The sequence below is a fragment of the Rhinatrema bivittatum genome, chromosome 2 (assembly GCF_901001135.1).
Source record: "Rhinatrema bivittatum chromosome 2, aRhiBiv1.1, whole genome shotgun sequence".
NCBI lineage: Eukaryota > Metazoa > Chordata > Amphibia > Gymnophiona > Rhinatrematidae > Rhinatrema > Rhinatrema bivittatum.
In genome coordinates, this window is record NC_042616.1 from 762,494,731 (window position 1) to 762,510,177 (window position 15,447).

Sequence of the window (15,447 nt, forward strand, 5' to 3'; positions counted from 1 at the left end):
GACCAAAATGGTGTGAGATTTGTATCGGGCGACACATGAAGAGAGGTTGAAGGATCTAAATATGTATACCCTGGAAGAGAGGAGGTGCAGGGGAGTTATGATACAGACCTCAGATATCTGAAATGTTTTAATGATGCACAAACTTTGAGCCTTTTCTATTGGAAAGAAAACAGTAGAACGAGGGGTTCGAAATGAAACTCCAGGGGAGATGACTCGGAATCAACGTCAAGAAATATTTCTTCTTGGAGAGGGTGTTAGATGCTTAGAATGCCCTTCCAAAGGAGATGGTGAAGAAGAAAACAGTCAAAGAATTCAAAGAGGCATGGAATAAACACTGTAGTTCACAGAGGACAAGCAGGATGGTAGTCCTCACACGTGGGTTGACATCATCAGATTGAGTCGCGATGCGGAAAACTTTTGTCAAAGTTTCTAGAACTTTAACTAGGCACACTGAGCATGCCCTATACCACGGGTCCGCGCGGGGTTCCTCTTCAGTCTCTTCTTTTCCGCAGAGCTGTAAGCCTCGTGGTGTGATTGAGCTCACTTTGGATGCTTTTAGCCTTGTGAAAAACTTTTGTTCTTCTCGTTTTCGTGGTTTTTTTCTTTCGACATAGTGTCTCTAGTCAGGGTTTCGGCATTTCGAGAAAGTTATATTTCATGGTTGATCCCCGATGGTGGCGGTGCCTCAGTGCCCGCCGCCCATCAACGCCTGCTGCCATCGCTTTTGACTTGCGGTCCTTTACTTTCGCCCCATCATCCTTATGTGGTATGTATCCTCTGCCTGGGGGCATCGCATGACGTCTGGGGTTGCCACTTATGCACCTGGATGACCTCGAATGGACATCTGCTTCGATTAGACAAGATGGATTAGCTCCTCGGGTTGAGGAAGTCCGAGCCATCAGCATCAAAGGATTTTGGAGTCACACTGACGGACACCATGCCATCGACATTGGCGGGACCGTCAGTTCTGTCGATGCTGCTGGTGGATAGGGGTGCCAGAGAGACAGACCGTTGTTGATCTCCTCTGAGCTGAGATCGCTGAGTTCTTTTTCTTTGACCTTGGCATTGTGAAAAGACTGGGCGGCTTTTGCTGTGATGCCCCCGAAGCGATCCCCGCACCGAGGAGAGCCTATTCTCTGTCTGTGCCAGGGGTCCATGATGGTCTCTACCGGTCCTGGTGCTAGTCGCCAATCCCTTCACGGGTCCAAAGGAGGTCTAGCCAACCCTCCTTCCTCCCAGTTGGTGTTGGCATTGGCAATGTTTGAGGAGGTGCTGAAGTGTTGAGTCCAGATGGTGGTGGAGCAGACACTGCAGGGTCTTGGTGCTGTGGCACTTATGGCACCAGACCCGGTACCGCCCATCCTCATACCGCTTTTGGAGAAGCTCAATGTGCTCATTGGTGCAATACCGACCCAGCTGACGCAGGTTCCCGGGACAGGATCAGGGCACAGAGGCCTCCCCCTACCAATACTGTGGTCATTGCTGGTTCCTCTGAGGAGGAAGCTCCATCGAGGCTGGCAGAGATGCTGAAGCTTGTAGCCCCCTATCCAGTTCTACCGGTGCCTGCATCTCTGGATGAAGGCCAAGCATTAGGGCCCCCCATCCCCTGTAGCATACAGTGAGGACGAGGATCCCTATGATCCCTGGGGGGATAATCCGACTGAGTCCTTCTCCGAGGACTCGGATGGTCTCCCGTCAGACCCTTTTCCTCCAGATGAGCAAAGTCAGTCCCCATCTGAATACTTGACCTTCACAGGGTTTATGATGGTGATGGCGGAGGCCATATCATTTCAGCTTTTGACAGAGGAAGATGCCAGGCACAAAATGCTTAATATCTTCTAGTTTATGGAGCCTCCTAAGGAGATCATGGCAGTCCCAGTACACGAGATCCTTAAGGAGTTGCTGCTGAGGATATGGAAACACCCCCTCACAGTGCCTCCATTAACAAGGAGGCTGCTGGATTTGATAAGCGTCAGCTGCTCACCAGTCTGTGGTAGTCTAATCTGCTCTCAAGAAGGGCAAGTGCTCTTGGGACCCGTCCTTGGGAAGGACCTCAGGGCAATGGATGCTTTTGGGAGGAAGGTGTTCCAAGGCACCATGCTTATTGCCCGCATCTCCATCTACCAGCTCTCCCACGAGAACTGGCTCATGTACATCTGGAAGCCGGTGCAGGAGGTGGCTGAGCAGCTGCCTTAACAACAGCAAGATGCCCTCATGTCGCTGGTGCACAAAGATCTGGACTGCAGAAAACACAAGGTCCGTGTGACCTACAGTGTTTTTGAAATGGCATCGAGAGACTCTGCAGTGGGAATCGGTGCCCGCAGAATGGCATTGCTGCAGACCTCGGATTTCCAGCCAAAGGTACAGGAATGACTCACTGACATGCTGTGTACTGAAGAGAATCTCTTTGGAGATAGAGTGAGGGATGCTGTGGCCCAGCATCAGGACCACCATGAAACCCTCCAACAACTCTCTATCAGTATTCCGGCCCCTTCCTCCTCATCCAGGATGCTGTCAAGATTGGGGCCAAGGAAGTCTTTCATTCGCCAGAGGAAGTACTATCCTCTGCCTCCTGGCTCCTTCAGGGTTCCCGCAGCCAACCTAGGCAGCAGAGAGCCCCCAAGCCCCGGCCAGCTACTCGGTCAACTTCACTGTTGGGTTTTTGACAGGGCTGTAGGGAGCTTAATCCTGTTGTCCATACCCAGAACAATGGACCCTCCGGTCAGTGGCAGGCTGTGGTTCTTTGCGAACCAGTGGCCCAGTGTAACCTCGGACAAGTGGGTTCTGTCCATCGTCTTCCAAGGGTACCAATTGAATCTATTGGGTGTCCCTCCAAATTGCCCTCCGTGCTCACATTGTGGGCCAGTAGCGCATCAGAATGTACTACCTCTTAATGGCTAGAGCAGTCAAGCCCATATCACCAGGGCAAAGAATGCAGGGATTCTGCTCCAAGTACTTCCTGATTCCAAAGAGAGCAGGAGGACTCTGTCCCATCCTAGACCTAAAGGCCTTGAACAAGTTTCTAAAAAGAGAAAAGTTCTAGATGGTTGCCCTGGGCACCTTGATCCCCTTTTTCCAAAAAGGGGATTGGCTATGCTTCCTCGACCTGAAGGACCCATAAACTCATATCGAGATTTTCCCAAGTCACAGGAAGTATCTCCGATTTGTGGTGGGAACACCGTTTGGGCTTGGGTCTGCCCCATGGGTCTTCACAAAATGCCTGGCCATGGTGGCAGCCTACTTTTGCAGACTGGGAGTGTTTGTCTTCCCATTTCTGGATGATTGGCTGGTCAAGAAAACATCTCAGTCAGGGGCCATCAGGTCCATGCACTTGACTATTCAGGTGCTGGAGTCACTAGGGTTCGTTCTCAACTACCCAAAGTCCCATCTCAGCCTGTCACTTAAATTGCTTAAATTGGGGTTCATAAGAGCCCTGCTAGACATTTCTTAGGCCAAGGGCTTTCTGCCCTGCCAGAGGGCTGTCGCTGTGGCAGAAATTCAGCAGGTGTCTGCCTGACACATGTTCAGGCCATTGAGCCATATGGCTGCAACCATCCATGTTACTCCCTTGGCACATTTACAATAGCTCAGAGCCCAATGGACCCTGAGGTCACAGTGGCGCCAGGCTACTCAGAGCCTCCAGGATTGCATCTGAGTGTCCCCGTCTCTCTGGGACTCATTGTCCTGGTGACGGGTACTTTCCAATTTGGAACAGAGGGTCTCCTTTCGGAGTTTCCCCACTCATATTGTCCTAACTATGGATGATTCAACCCTGGGGTGGGGAGCTCATGGAGATGGGCTCAATACCCAGAGTCTTTGGTCCACTCAGGAGCATTCTTGTCAAATCAACTTCCTGGAGCTCTGGGCGATGAAGTATGTTATATGGGCTTTCAGATATCGTCTGTCAAACAAAGCTGTCCCAATCCAGACCGACAACTAGGAAGCCATGTGGTAAGTGAACAAGCAGGGAGGCATGGGGTTGTAGGCCCTGTTCCATGGGTTGGTGCTCAAGGCCTTGTACCTGGCCAGGACGGAGAGCATGGTAGCACACAAGCTGAGTTGAGCCTTCAGACCCCACAAGTGGTCCCTGGACCAGGGGGGTAACGAATCGCCTCTGGGGGAGCCCAGACTTAGACCTGTTTGTGTCCCCCTGCAACAGGAAAGTGCCTCTGTTCTGCTCCCTGTACTGGTCAGACGGCAAACCAGCATTGGACGCCCTTGCCTGACATTGAGGCCAAGGGTCTTTTGTATGCGTATCCTCCGATTCCCTTAGTGGCAAAGACTCTCTTGAAGCTTTGTGAGGACAGAGGGGCTATGATCCCCATAGCCCCTCATTGGTCAAGACAGATCTGATTTCCACTCCTGCAGGAGTTGTCCATCCGGAAACTGATCAGTCTGGGGACTTCCCTGGATCTCATCATGCAAGATCAGGGCAGGCTGCGGCATCCCAACCTCCAGGCCTTGTTGCTCACAGCCTGGATGTTGAGAGGTTGATTCTGCAGCTGCTTGATCTTTCAGAAGATGTGTCTTGGGTCCAGGTGGCTTCTAGAAAACCTTCCACTAGAAAGTCCTGCAGATCAAAGTGGAGGAGTTTTTCGATCCATTCTCCTGCCCCACATAAAAACTGCTTGATTACCTTCTACACCTGTCTGTGACTGGATTGAAAACCAGCTCCATTGGATTTCAGCTGAGTGCAATTGGCGCATACCACCATAGTGTAGATGGTATGCCCATCTCTGTACAGCTTGTAGTTGTATGTTTCATGTGGGGCCTGCTTCAGCTGAAACCTCCCCTGAGGCCTCCCGCTGTCTTGGGGCCTCAACTTGGTGTTAGCTCAGCTGATGAAATCTCCTTTTGAATTGCTGTTCACCTGTGACCTGAAGTACCTGACCTGTAAGGTTATATTTTTTGTGGCAGTCACTTCAATGTGCAGCGTTGGTGAGCCTTAGTGACTTATCCACCTATACTAAATTTTATCATGATAGGGGGGTGGTGCATATGAATCCTAAGTTTCTGCCTAACGTGGTGATGGATTTCCATCTTAACCAGTCAATTTATATCACCTTTTCGTCCAATGCTATACACTCTAACTCTCTCATCTTATTTTTTAGACTTCTATCTAGCATCTGTATATAGATATTTCAAAATATGTTTTTTGTTTGTATTAACAACACGCTTATCAGTTGACAGGGGTAATTTGGAATCTTTATGCTCTGTTTGCTCGTTACTTAAAAGCACCTGATCCATTTTAGCATTATGGCAACCTTTCTACTGGGGTGCCCTAGTTTCCCTGTTCTCTTAGTATCTTTCAAAGATGCATCATTCTGAACCATGCACTTCTGAGCAACTGTCTGCTTTTCCCCATCATCTAGTTTAAAACCTGCACTGTCTCCTTTTTAAAGGTTAGTGTCAGCAACCTGGTTCCTCTCTCATTAAGGTGGAGCCCATCCTTTCGTAAAAGGCCCCCTCCACCCCAAATGATGCCCAGTTCCTAACAAACATAAAACCATCTTCCCTGTACCATCGTCTTATCCATGCATTGAGACTCTGGAGCTCTGCCTGCCTCTAGGATCCTACACTTGCAACAGGGAGCATTTCTGAGAATGCTGTCCTGGAGGTTCTGGATTTCAACTTTCTACTAAAATCCTAAATTTGGCTTCCAGAACCTCCCTCCTACACTTTCCTATATCATTGGTACCCACATGTACCAAGACAGCTGCTCCTTCCTAGCATTGTCTAAAATCCTATCTATGTGACACGTGAGTCCGCTGTCTTCACACCAAGCAGGCAAGTTGCCAAGCAGTCCTCACATCTACCAGCCACCCAGCTATCAACTTTTTTAGTGATTGAATCACCTAACCCTTCCCTCCTGGGCATGTGTCCCTAGAAACATAGTCTTGGCGCAAGAGGATACTACATCACATCACCTTGAGGGCAGGTCCTAGCTACAGGATTGCTTCTTGCTACATCAAGGTGATGCTCTCCTCCATGGCAGCACAGGGGGCTGCCAGATTGGAGATTGGACTTCTCTACTATGTCCCTACAGGTCTCCTCTATAAACCTCTCTGTCTCCTATAGTTCCTCCAGTTCTGCCCCTCTACCCTTCAGAAATTGGACTTGTTCTCTGAGGGCTAGGAGCTCTTTGCACCTAGTCTTGTGAGAACTGAATCTGCTGAACACTCTTACGAACATCCTGCCCGCTACTGCTAGGACAGAAGTGAATGCTGTGATTTTTTTCAAACACATGTGGAAATACCTTTTAAATTTTCCTCCGGAGAGGATTATTCATTCTAAGTTTTTTAAATGTTTTCTCTCTGTCAACAGAATTGCTGATGTATTGCTGTAGTTCAATAGGCAGTCATTTTTAATCTGGGGGAAAAAAAACTTTGAGGAAAAAGCCAAAGAAAGAAGAAATACAAGTGTGGCCATATGATTTATGATTTCTTGTTTAAATTAATTTGGCGATGGGGACAGGGGAAGGCACATGCTTGGTTAGTTACTGGTGGAAAAGAGAGCAGCCTTGGGGATCTGCCTCATCCTCAGCAGCTGGAGAGTGTGTCGTCTTTTTTGTCTTTTTTTTTTTTTAATGTTGAGTTGTGAAAGTCCTGCATTTGCTAAAATGAAAAAGATTGTAGCAGTATGTAAAGCAGTTGTTTTGGAGGAGGAAGATGCATTGTTCTTGGGATGCAGACCAGGTTTCAGATACTGGATCATAGGAAGGAAAGTAAAGAGTTAGAGCTGACCTTTGGCTTTTTTTTTCCCCGCTTAGTAGGGGCTTTGCATTTAAGAAGCAATATATTCATTATTAATAGGAATACTATGGACCCCCAGAAGATGCTTCTTTCTTGGGAAGGTACAGAAAACAAGAGCCCTGTTCAAGAAGTGCTCTCATCAGCTACAGACACTGATACAACCAGCCAGGAGGACCAAGGTTAGCAATGAGTCTGCTTCTGACCTTTGCAAAATAAGTCTTAAGTAACAAAACGCGTTATGTGAAACCCGTACTGTATGCTCTAATATATTTCTAGCTTTTTCTTTTTAAATGTTAAGATGAGGAATGGTTTAATAGCACATTGATACTTGGCCTTTGATATTCAGTGAGAGATGTCCATTGTAAAGCCACTATCAAAAACTCCTACTTACATGATAGCTTTTGAATGCTCAAAGTTTAATTCAATGCTTTGTAAAACTCCCATAGTATAAAGAAAGCCATCGTGCCCTGATAAGCTCTTTCTGAGCCATGTGCACATCACTAGTTTAATGTTTTTTTTGTTTCTGGGTTTAGGGCATAAAGAGAGAAAGCAGGAGCTTATAGCTAGATTTTCAGAAAAGCATGTGAGTAGGCACTAAGATTTTGTATGCAAGGTCCGCATGGCTATACTCCTGCGCTGCACACTGCAGTTATATTTTTGTGTCCCCATTCTACTACTGGTAGAAACATGAAACATTTGCTCTTCAGGGAAAGGTCATTTTTACTTAACTTTGCTGGCCCTAATTCATTTTAGATGGCTTTTTTAATGTTAAGTTTCTATTCCGAAATGCACTTGAATGCCAGCAGCAGGAATGTAAGAGTGTTCCAGATGGATATCCTCGCACTAATCCTCTAGGGTAAAGGCACCAGCTAGCCCAGCTCCCATGTTGCAATGGGGGACCATTCTGATTCTGACCATACTCCATTTTCTGGTGTGCATCCTCTTCAGAATTTGGCTGTCTTTGGTTGTGCTTGCACTTGAGCTGTTCTCGTTCAGCTTCTGTTCAATGGATATGTCTCTTTACTGCTCTAAATTGGTAACAGGGTATCCAGATCTCAAATTTTGTTTTTTAATAGCTGACACAGCCAGCGTGAGCAGCCTGAATCTTTCAACTGGCCATACAAAGCGGATCGCCTTTCTGTTTGATTCAACTCTCACTGCCTTTCTGATGATGGGAAACCTTTCACCAGTATGTCATGTTTTGTTCCTGTTATTCTATTAAGCATATGAAGAGTAAATGATCAAAATGGTTACTCAATAAAAAATAAATGTGCTAAGAATTTTCATAAGATAAAACTTAGAGAGGCCAATATTCAATGGGCCATTTAGTTGAGATGTTATCTGGCTATCGGATAACTTGTTCCGTATATTCTGCTGGATAAATATATCTGTTTAAGGTTATCCAACTGCATGTAGCCAGATAACTTAAAAACCTAACCAGCTGGTTATGTTTCTAAGTTATCTGGTCTTATATGGCCAGATAACTTGCTACTTATCCGGATATCTTTAAAAGATATCCAAGTAAGTAGTGCCAAGAAAGTTTAAAAAAAAAAAAGAAAAGTACAGGGCCCTGTGGCCCGATTTCCTCCAACCTCCATCAACAAATAGCATAGTAGCCATCTTGCAATCCTACCCCACATCACCTCCTACATGCATCAAATTAACCTCTCCCCCTGTAGTCCTTCTTCTCCCCACACCTGGATTTGAAAAGATTGCACCGGGCCCTCCCTTCGTCACCCCAAACCCATAAAAGCCCTACCAGGAGCGGGGTCCGAACTTACCCACTCCCAGCGATGTCCGGTGCAGCCTCTGTCACAGCTGAGCTGGAGCGTAACCTACACTCAGTTTATGCATCTAGTGCTAAAAGGGTGCGTACTTCTTTTTTTTTTTTTTTTTTTTTTTAACTTTCTCGGTACTACTTACCTGAATATCTTTTCAAGATATCCGGATAAATAGCAAGTTATCCGGATGTCGTAGCTGGATATATGTAATATTCAGCTACATTAGTCGAATAACTCAGTTGATGCCCAAAATGCTGCTGAAACACCCTTTTTTTTTATCTGGCTAAATTATAGTAGGATAAGTAGTTTTGCTACATTTGCCATTTAGGAAGATAACTTGTGAGTTATCCGGCTAAATGGCTTTTGAATATCGACCTCTGAGAGCATTCCTTTTACATTTTTAATTTACAAGTTTATATGCCGCTTTTTCCAAGTTAAAAACCTTCCTCAGGTGATGTACAGTCAGCGCAACATAAATATTCAGTCTCTTAAAACTAAAATCCTAAAAGATTAACAAAACATAACATTGAGAATTTTGCTGTAAAAATTATTATTGCAAAGTAATATTTCTTTTAAGATGAAACTGAAAACTTGTCTTTCTATCACCCTCTTTCCTGTCTTCCATATTCCAAGTCACAGTGTGCAATAAAAAGGTCCCCTGTGACTTACTGTGGATCCTGTTGTTGCAGAATTTGAAAAGCCATGCAGTCACCATGTTTGAAGTTGGAAAGTTGTCAGATGAATCTCTGGACAGTTTTCTTTTGGAGCTTGAAAAGGTAGTGACCCAACCCACTGCAAAGATGATGTCAGATACAGTGTGTCAAGGGCTCAGCCAGTCAGGATTCACATTCTGAAAGCTGTAATATTGTGGGTCAGTCGAGAATGGACAAACTAGTTTAGATGTGAATATTCTCGTTTGCAGAATGCACAATTACCATAGCTGTATGCATGTTTACAATTGCTATATAATTTTGCAGTGACATACTGTAGAGGGGCAGAGAGACTGTGTCAGGGCTAGGAGCTTCTGGTGTTCTGCAAGCTCATTTGTAATCCAGGAGGTGAACAGAGCTAGAGCTAGTAAGGAGTTACAAAGGGAAGATACACTATTGAAACAGAATTCATCCTGTGTGTTTTACTTATGTGAAACTAATGGGCAACAGTAGTAATGCTTTTGTTAGGGGTTCAGTCCTACCACTCAAATGTATGAAAACTTGCTTAAAAAAATGACTCTTCTAAAAGACACGTGCATGTGTCTGATAATAGTTATGAACCAGCTCTCACAATGCTGGTTACGTGTGCTTTCTTGTTGTTCTTTTATGCATATGAGTATCATTCCAATCACGGCTTTCCTCATTTTCATCCTGTCCAAGAAACGTCTCGTCTGGTAACATGCAGCAAAGTCAACAAAAAAAAAATGGTGTTCTTTGCTCTTTTGGCAAACAATCCACGGAAGATCTTTTGAAAGAGCAAAGAAATGACATGTCACTACAGCTAAAACCCCTGGTATCTCAGTGTGGTTTCCAGTGATTGTTAGGGGGAAGGGGAAGGAGAGAGGGCAATATCACGACAGTTTTGTGAATGCATAACTTCCATCATGTCCTGTTTCTTATCAGAAAACTCCCAAGCTGCTAGTACAGCTGCTTCATATACCATGTTTTCCTCTTTTCTCAAATTAGTTGGCACATAAGTTCGTGGAGGGAAAAATCCATAGTAAACACTTGGGTGGGAGACTTCAAGAAAATCTGTGATCATTTATGCTCTTTAGTTATACCAAATAAAGATGCAAAGAACAACTTGCCAGTGCTGCATCTTATGTAAGATGTGTTCATAAAGTGGAATGCAGCATTTTATGTTCTAAGAGGGTCACAAAGCATAAACATCAAGATAAACATAAAATGATGATATTTGGCTTAAAACTCAGAGCACAGTATGCTAGAAACATTTTCTGCTGAATTCCTAGAAGATTTATTTTAAAAAATGTTTATACTGCAATCCCAGCCAAAATGGTCACCCAAAACAGAGCAGCCTATAATAACCCCATAGACCACACATACCAGTTTCAAGATAACATAGCAAATCTTTTTTTAAAACAGCCCGGCCCTCATTGCTGTAATCCAAATCAAAAACTTTCATACCCAGGATCCAATTAAACTTTCTAATGGGAAGATCCAAGTTTTAAACTTTTTTTTTTTTTTTTTTTTAAATATAAAACATAAGATAGTTCTGTTTGAACCTAAATTCTATGTGCATTCTATTGCTGTGACTGTAGCCAGCATGATGGAGGCAGAGCATTTTTGGCTAACCACTTTGCTAGATCCTTGCTTTGTTGTCATAGCTATTAGAGTTCAAATCATGTGAACACATGCTGCTGTTGGAAGAAATGGAAACAATGGGTATGATAACATGACTAGTAGTTACTTGGGCAGCATAATTCCCAGACTGCCAGCCCCCCTGTTCATGTCTCACATATAGCACTTGTCTGGCTTTTGAGAAGAATACTGGTAACAAAAGAATTCTATCAGACCCTCTGACAGGGGTATGCAACTCCGGTCCCGGATAGGTACAAACAGGTCTTGTTTTCAGGATATTCACAACAAATACATACAAGATAGGTTTACATGCACTGCTTCCATTGTATACAAATTTATCTCATGTATATTCATTGTGGATATCCTGAAAACCTGACCCATTTGTGGCTCTCCAAGACTGGAGTTACCTACCCCTGCCCTATGAGCTCACCAGTGAGCAATAATACTGATTTGCCTGTACGTACCTAGATCAGTCCAGACTCCTGGGTTTTGCCTCCCCACCAGCAGATGGAGACAGAAGTTTTGACTAACTCTGCTCTATACCCTGAGGTGCCACCCCCACAGTCTGTCAGTATTTCTGTGCTCCAGCAAATGGTGGAGGTGCAAAATCCTGCAGTCTATAGTTAGTCCTTAGTTATAAAAAAAAAAAAAAAGAGTTTAGAAAAGGGGATATTGTTAGGGAGCTAGTTAGCTGTCCTATCTCTAAAAAAAAAAATAAAATAAAAAATAAATCTATATTTATTTATTTATTTAAAAATGTTTCTATACTGCTTTTACAAACAAAGTTTAGTCAAAACAGTGTACAAAAGAAATAAATCATAAAATAAAATGACATAACTGAAAAATTAAAAAATTCTTATAATAAAAATAAAATACAATAAAACAAAGTTAATAAGTTATTAAATCTAATCAAATCGAACATAACAAGATCAAGTGCCATCTTATGACTATTGAAGTATATGAACAGAAAAGAGGAATGAGAGAAACAGGTGGTTGTATTGAGTATATTTTGGTATATATTGTATATATATGAACAAGGATAGCCTTTGTTGTGAAGCCTTCCAGGGTGTTTGGCAGGTCCCGAGGGGACCATTCCCCCTAGTATTGAGGCTAGTGGAGCCAGGGGTCGAAGATCCTGCTGCAGCTCCCCTAAGCCACTGAGGTGATACCGGGGGAGCCCGGCTCACTCTCCTCATACGGGACAGGACCCGCGCTGTGGACAGTGGCTGACCAGGTTGTAAAAAAAACCAAAACACCAAACTGTTTTGCGGCGTTTCTCCATTCTTGGCACCGGTTTCCCCTGCCACAGCGGCTCGCCTTTGGCTGCCGATTTCGCTCTTCTTTTTCAGCTCCGGTGGTGCGGACTGGAGGGATGCATGTGTGTTTTTTGTGCAATGGTGTCTGTTCTGCTTGCCTCCCCAGGGGGGAAGGCACATCTTTATTGGTTGGGAGCGGCATTTCGGGACCGCGCCGGGTGCCTGCGAGGCCTGAATGTTCGCAGTTAGCTACCACAGATCCATTCCCACTCAGTGCGGGAATGGAAGCCATTTTGTCCACCTTTTGTGCGGCGACGCATGCAGCGATGGGGAGAGGGGAATCCCCTCCTCCCCTTTCCCCACAGTCAACTGCCCCCCGAGGGGGGTGGCTCTGTGGTGAAAATGTTGAAGCAGTGGAGGAGAGCACCGAGGGGGCCTCAGATTCTCTCATCTTTTTCTTCGGATTTTATCCTCCTGCTGCATAAGGCTTTCAAGGCCCAGAGGTCTGCTAGAAAGTACGCGGGGGGCAGCAGTCGCTCCCGCGCCATCCCGTCTTTGGGAAAATTGAGAGCCCTTCTTGTTAAGCGGGTAAGATCCGCAGAGGCTGCGGGGGCTCCTAAACCTAAGCGTCCCCTCCGGACCAGCTCCTCCTGTCCGTGACCGGATTCTTCCCCTGAGACCTCTGAGCCGGAGAAGCTAGAGCTAGGGGCCTGGCCTCCTCAGAATGTAGTAGAGGAGGCCCAGAGTCTTTCATCCAATCCTGCTCCCAAGTGGATGGAGATGATCTTAAGGTGGTCAGTCTCTTTAGGAAGGATGAGCTTGGCCCTCTTATTCCCACAGTTTTGGAGGAATTGGATATTGAGGCCCCTCCGGAGGACTCCCGCATGGGCTTGATCGATCCAGTCATGGTGGGTCTTCGTAGTCCGATCAAGTCTTTTCCATTTCATCTTTCGGTTACGTACTTGTTATTCAGGAGTAGGATACTCCAGACTTGGGCCTGAAGGTCAGTAAGGCGATGGACAAACTGTACCCCTTACCAGAAGAGGCTCTAGATCTCCTGCGGGTTCCCAAGGTGGATGCAGTGGTGTCAGCCATCACCAAAAAGACCACTATTCCGGTTACGGGGCGACAGCCCTCCAGGACCTTCAAGATCGTAAACTGGAAGTTCAGCTTAAGAAGATCTTCGAAGTTTTGGCGCTGGGAGTCCGGGCTGCCATGTGCAGTAGTTTTTCTTTGAGGGCAGAACTCCGCTGGGTCCAGCAGTTACAGAGTTGCCCCTCTCTTTCAGAGGAGAAGACCATCCAAGCCTGTAGACTGGAGGCGGCGGTGGCTTACAGTGCGGATGCACTTTATGATCTTTTAAGAACCTTGGCCAGGTCTATAGTATCAGAGGTCTCGGCTCGCCGATTACTATGGCTTCAGAACTGGGCCGTGGACGTTTCTTCTAAGGCTCAGCTGGGTGCTCTGCCGTTTAAAGGCAAGCTCCTCTTTGGGAAGGATCTAGAAGATATGATTCAATCAATCCTTAGGGGAGAATAGAGTCCATAAGCTTCCTGAGGATAAGCCCAGAGCGAGGAGTTCTTTTCTGGAGATGCTGTACTCTCTAATGGAGGCAGTTGAGGGCTTGTGAAAGATAGAAGAGATGAGCTAACTCAAACACCAAAGAAACTCCCTGGAAGGACCGACAGAGCACAAGGTAGAGTCACAATAATGAAAACACATTGTTAGTCTGGAGGTTCATAGGTTGCAGATCATGAATTTTTAACCTCCTAACAATGTAACTCTAGTACCTATTTCCCCATATGTAGCTATTTTGTTGTAATGCTTATACTTATAAATAACTTGTAAATAAAAGTTTCTAATTAACTCATTTTTAATACTGATTGACTATTTTTTTTTGTTGCCGTTTACTGTATGGGATGTACACTTCATCACTGTATAGCTACCTATTTAAAAATCTTCAGAGTGATAGCCATGCTAGTCTAGTATAGCAAAAATGACAAGAGGCAAGTGAGTGGCACCTTATAGGCCAGTTTATTGGGGCATGAGCTTTCGAGGACGGAGTCCACTTTGTCAGATGTAAGACATGTACAGGAAGTGAGTAAAATATAATGTACATGATGAGGGGGAAGAAAGAGAACAACAGATCAATGGAGCCAGACAAATACCCAGGAGAATACTCTGCTACAGGATCATCTCCAGAAAGAAAAGTAAAGAACATCTCTGATTGTTACCAATAACTCCCAGTTGAAATCACTGAAATATATCAAGAATTTACAACCCATCCTGGACAATAATACCTTTTCACAGGCCGTGGATGGCAAGCCTAACCTGGGTTACAAACAGCCCCCCATCCTCAAAAGGATACTCACCGGCAACCACAAATTGTACAACAATGACACCAGCTCAGGAGCCAGATGGGGCGTTGCTCAGTTGGACCTCATGGCAACTCGGGCCAATGCAAAGATGGCAAGAGTTTTCAGTCACAGAAGGGAGTCCAGTTCGGTTGGGCTAGTTGCTTTGGTATGCCCGTGGCTACCAGGGGTCATTCGTATGTGCCGCCTCGTAGGCCACTCATCGGTCGAGTTTTGTGGTGCATAGAGATGTACCCAGGGACAGTGGTGCTGGTGGCACTGGAGTGGCCTCGATGTCCATGGTTCGCAGATCTGGTGTATCTGGCAATCGATGGGCCTCTTTGGTTGGCTCACCTGCCAGGATTGCTTTTTTCTCACTGCTTGGCTTTTGAAAAGTGGCAGTTGCGCCTGAAGGGATATTCGGAACCAGTAATCTCCACTGTGCTCCAAGCAAGGAAGTTGTCTACGTCTGTGATGTATGTCAGGGTTTGGAAGGTGTTTGAATCCTAGTGTCTTCAACAAAGGCTGGACCCTCTATCGGGGGGAGTCTCTCATATGTTGCCCTTTTTGCAACAGGGCTTATCCAAGAGCCTAGCCTATAGTTCGCTCTGTGTTCAGGTTTTGGTCTTGGGTTGTCGAAGGGCAAATTGCGGGGAAGGTCTTTGGCCTCTCATCCCGATGTAGTTCGCTTCCTGAAGGGGTGTTAAGCATTTGTGGCCTCAGGTTCAGAAGATGTGTCCGGATTGGAACCTCAACTTAGTTTTGTGGATTCTTGGTGGGGTGCCTTTTGAGCCTTTAAGACTAGCTTCTTTGAAGAACTTGACATTGAAGACAGTTTTTCTGATTGCCATATGTTCAGCCAGGCAGATTTCCAAGCTTCAGGCGCTGTCTTGTCGGGATCCTTTTTTTGTGTATTACGGATGACAGGGTGACGTTTATTACGGTTCCCTCCTTTTTGCCGAAAGTAGTGTCTTCATGCCATGACAGTCAGACAG

General features: G+C 45.5%; 1 protein-coding gene across 1 annotated transcript in view; it reads left to right on the forward strand.

Annotated features, from left to right (window-relative positions):
* Nucleotides 1-15,447, forward strand: part of FAM91A1 (family with sequence similarity 91 member A1) — a 152,074-nt gene that overhangs the window by 85,862 nt on the left and 50,765 nt on the right. Inside the window, exons 12-14 of the mRNA XM_029591984.1 lie at nucleotides 6,813-6,931; nucleotides 7,829-7,941; nucleotides 9,223-9,309. Coding sequence (XP_029447844.1) covers nucleotides 6,813-6,931; nucleotides 7,829-7,941; nucleotides 9,223-9,309 — 319 coding nt within the window. The remainder of the gene's footprint in view (nucleotides 1-6,812; nucleotides 6,932-7,828; nucleotides 7,942-9,222; nucleotides 9,310-15,447) is intronic.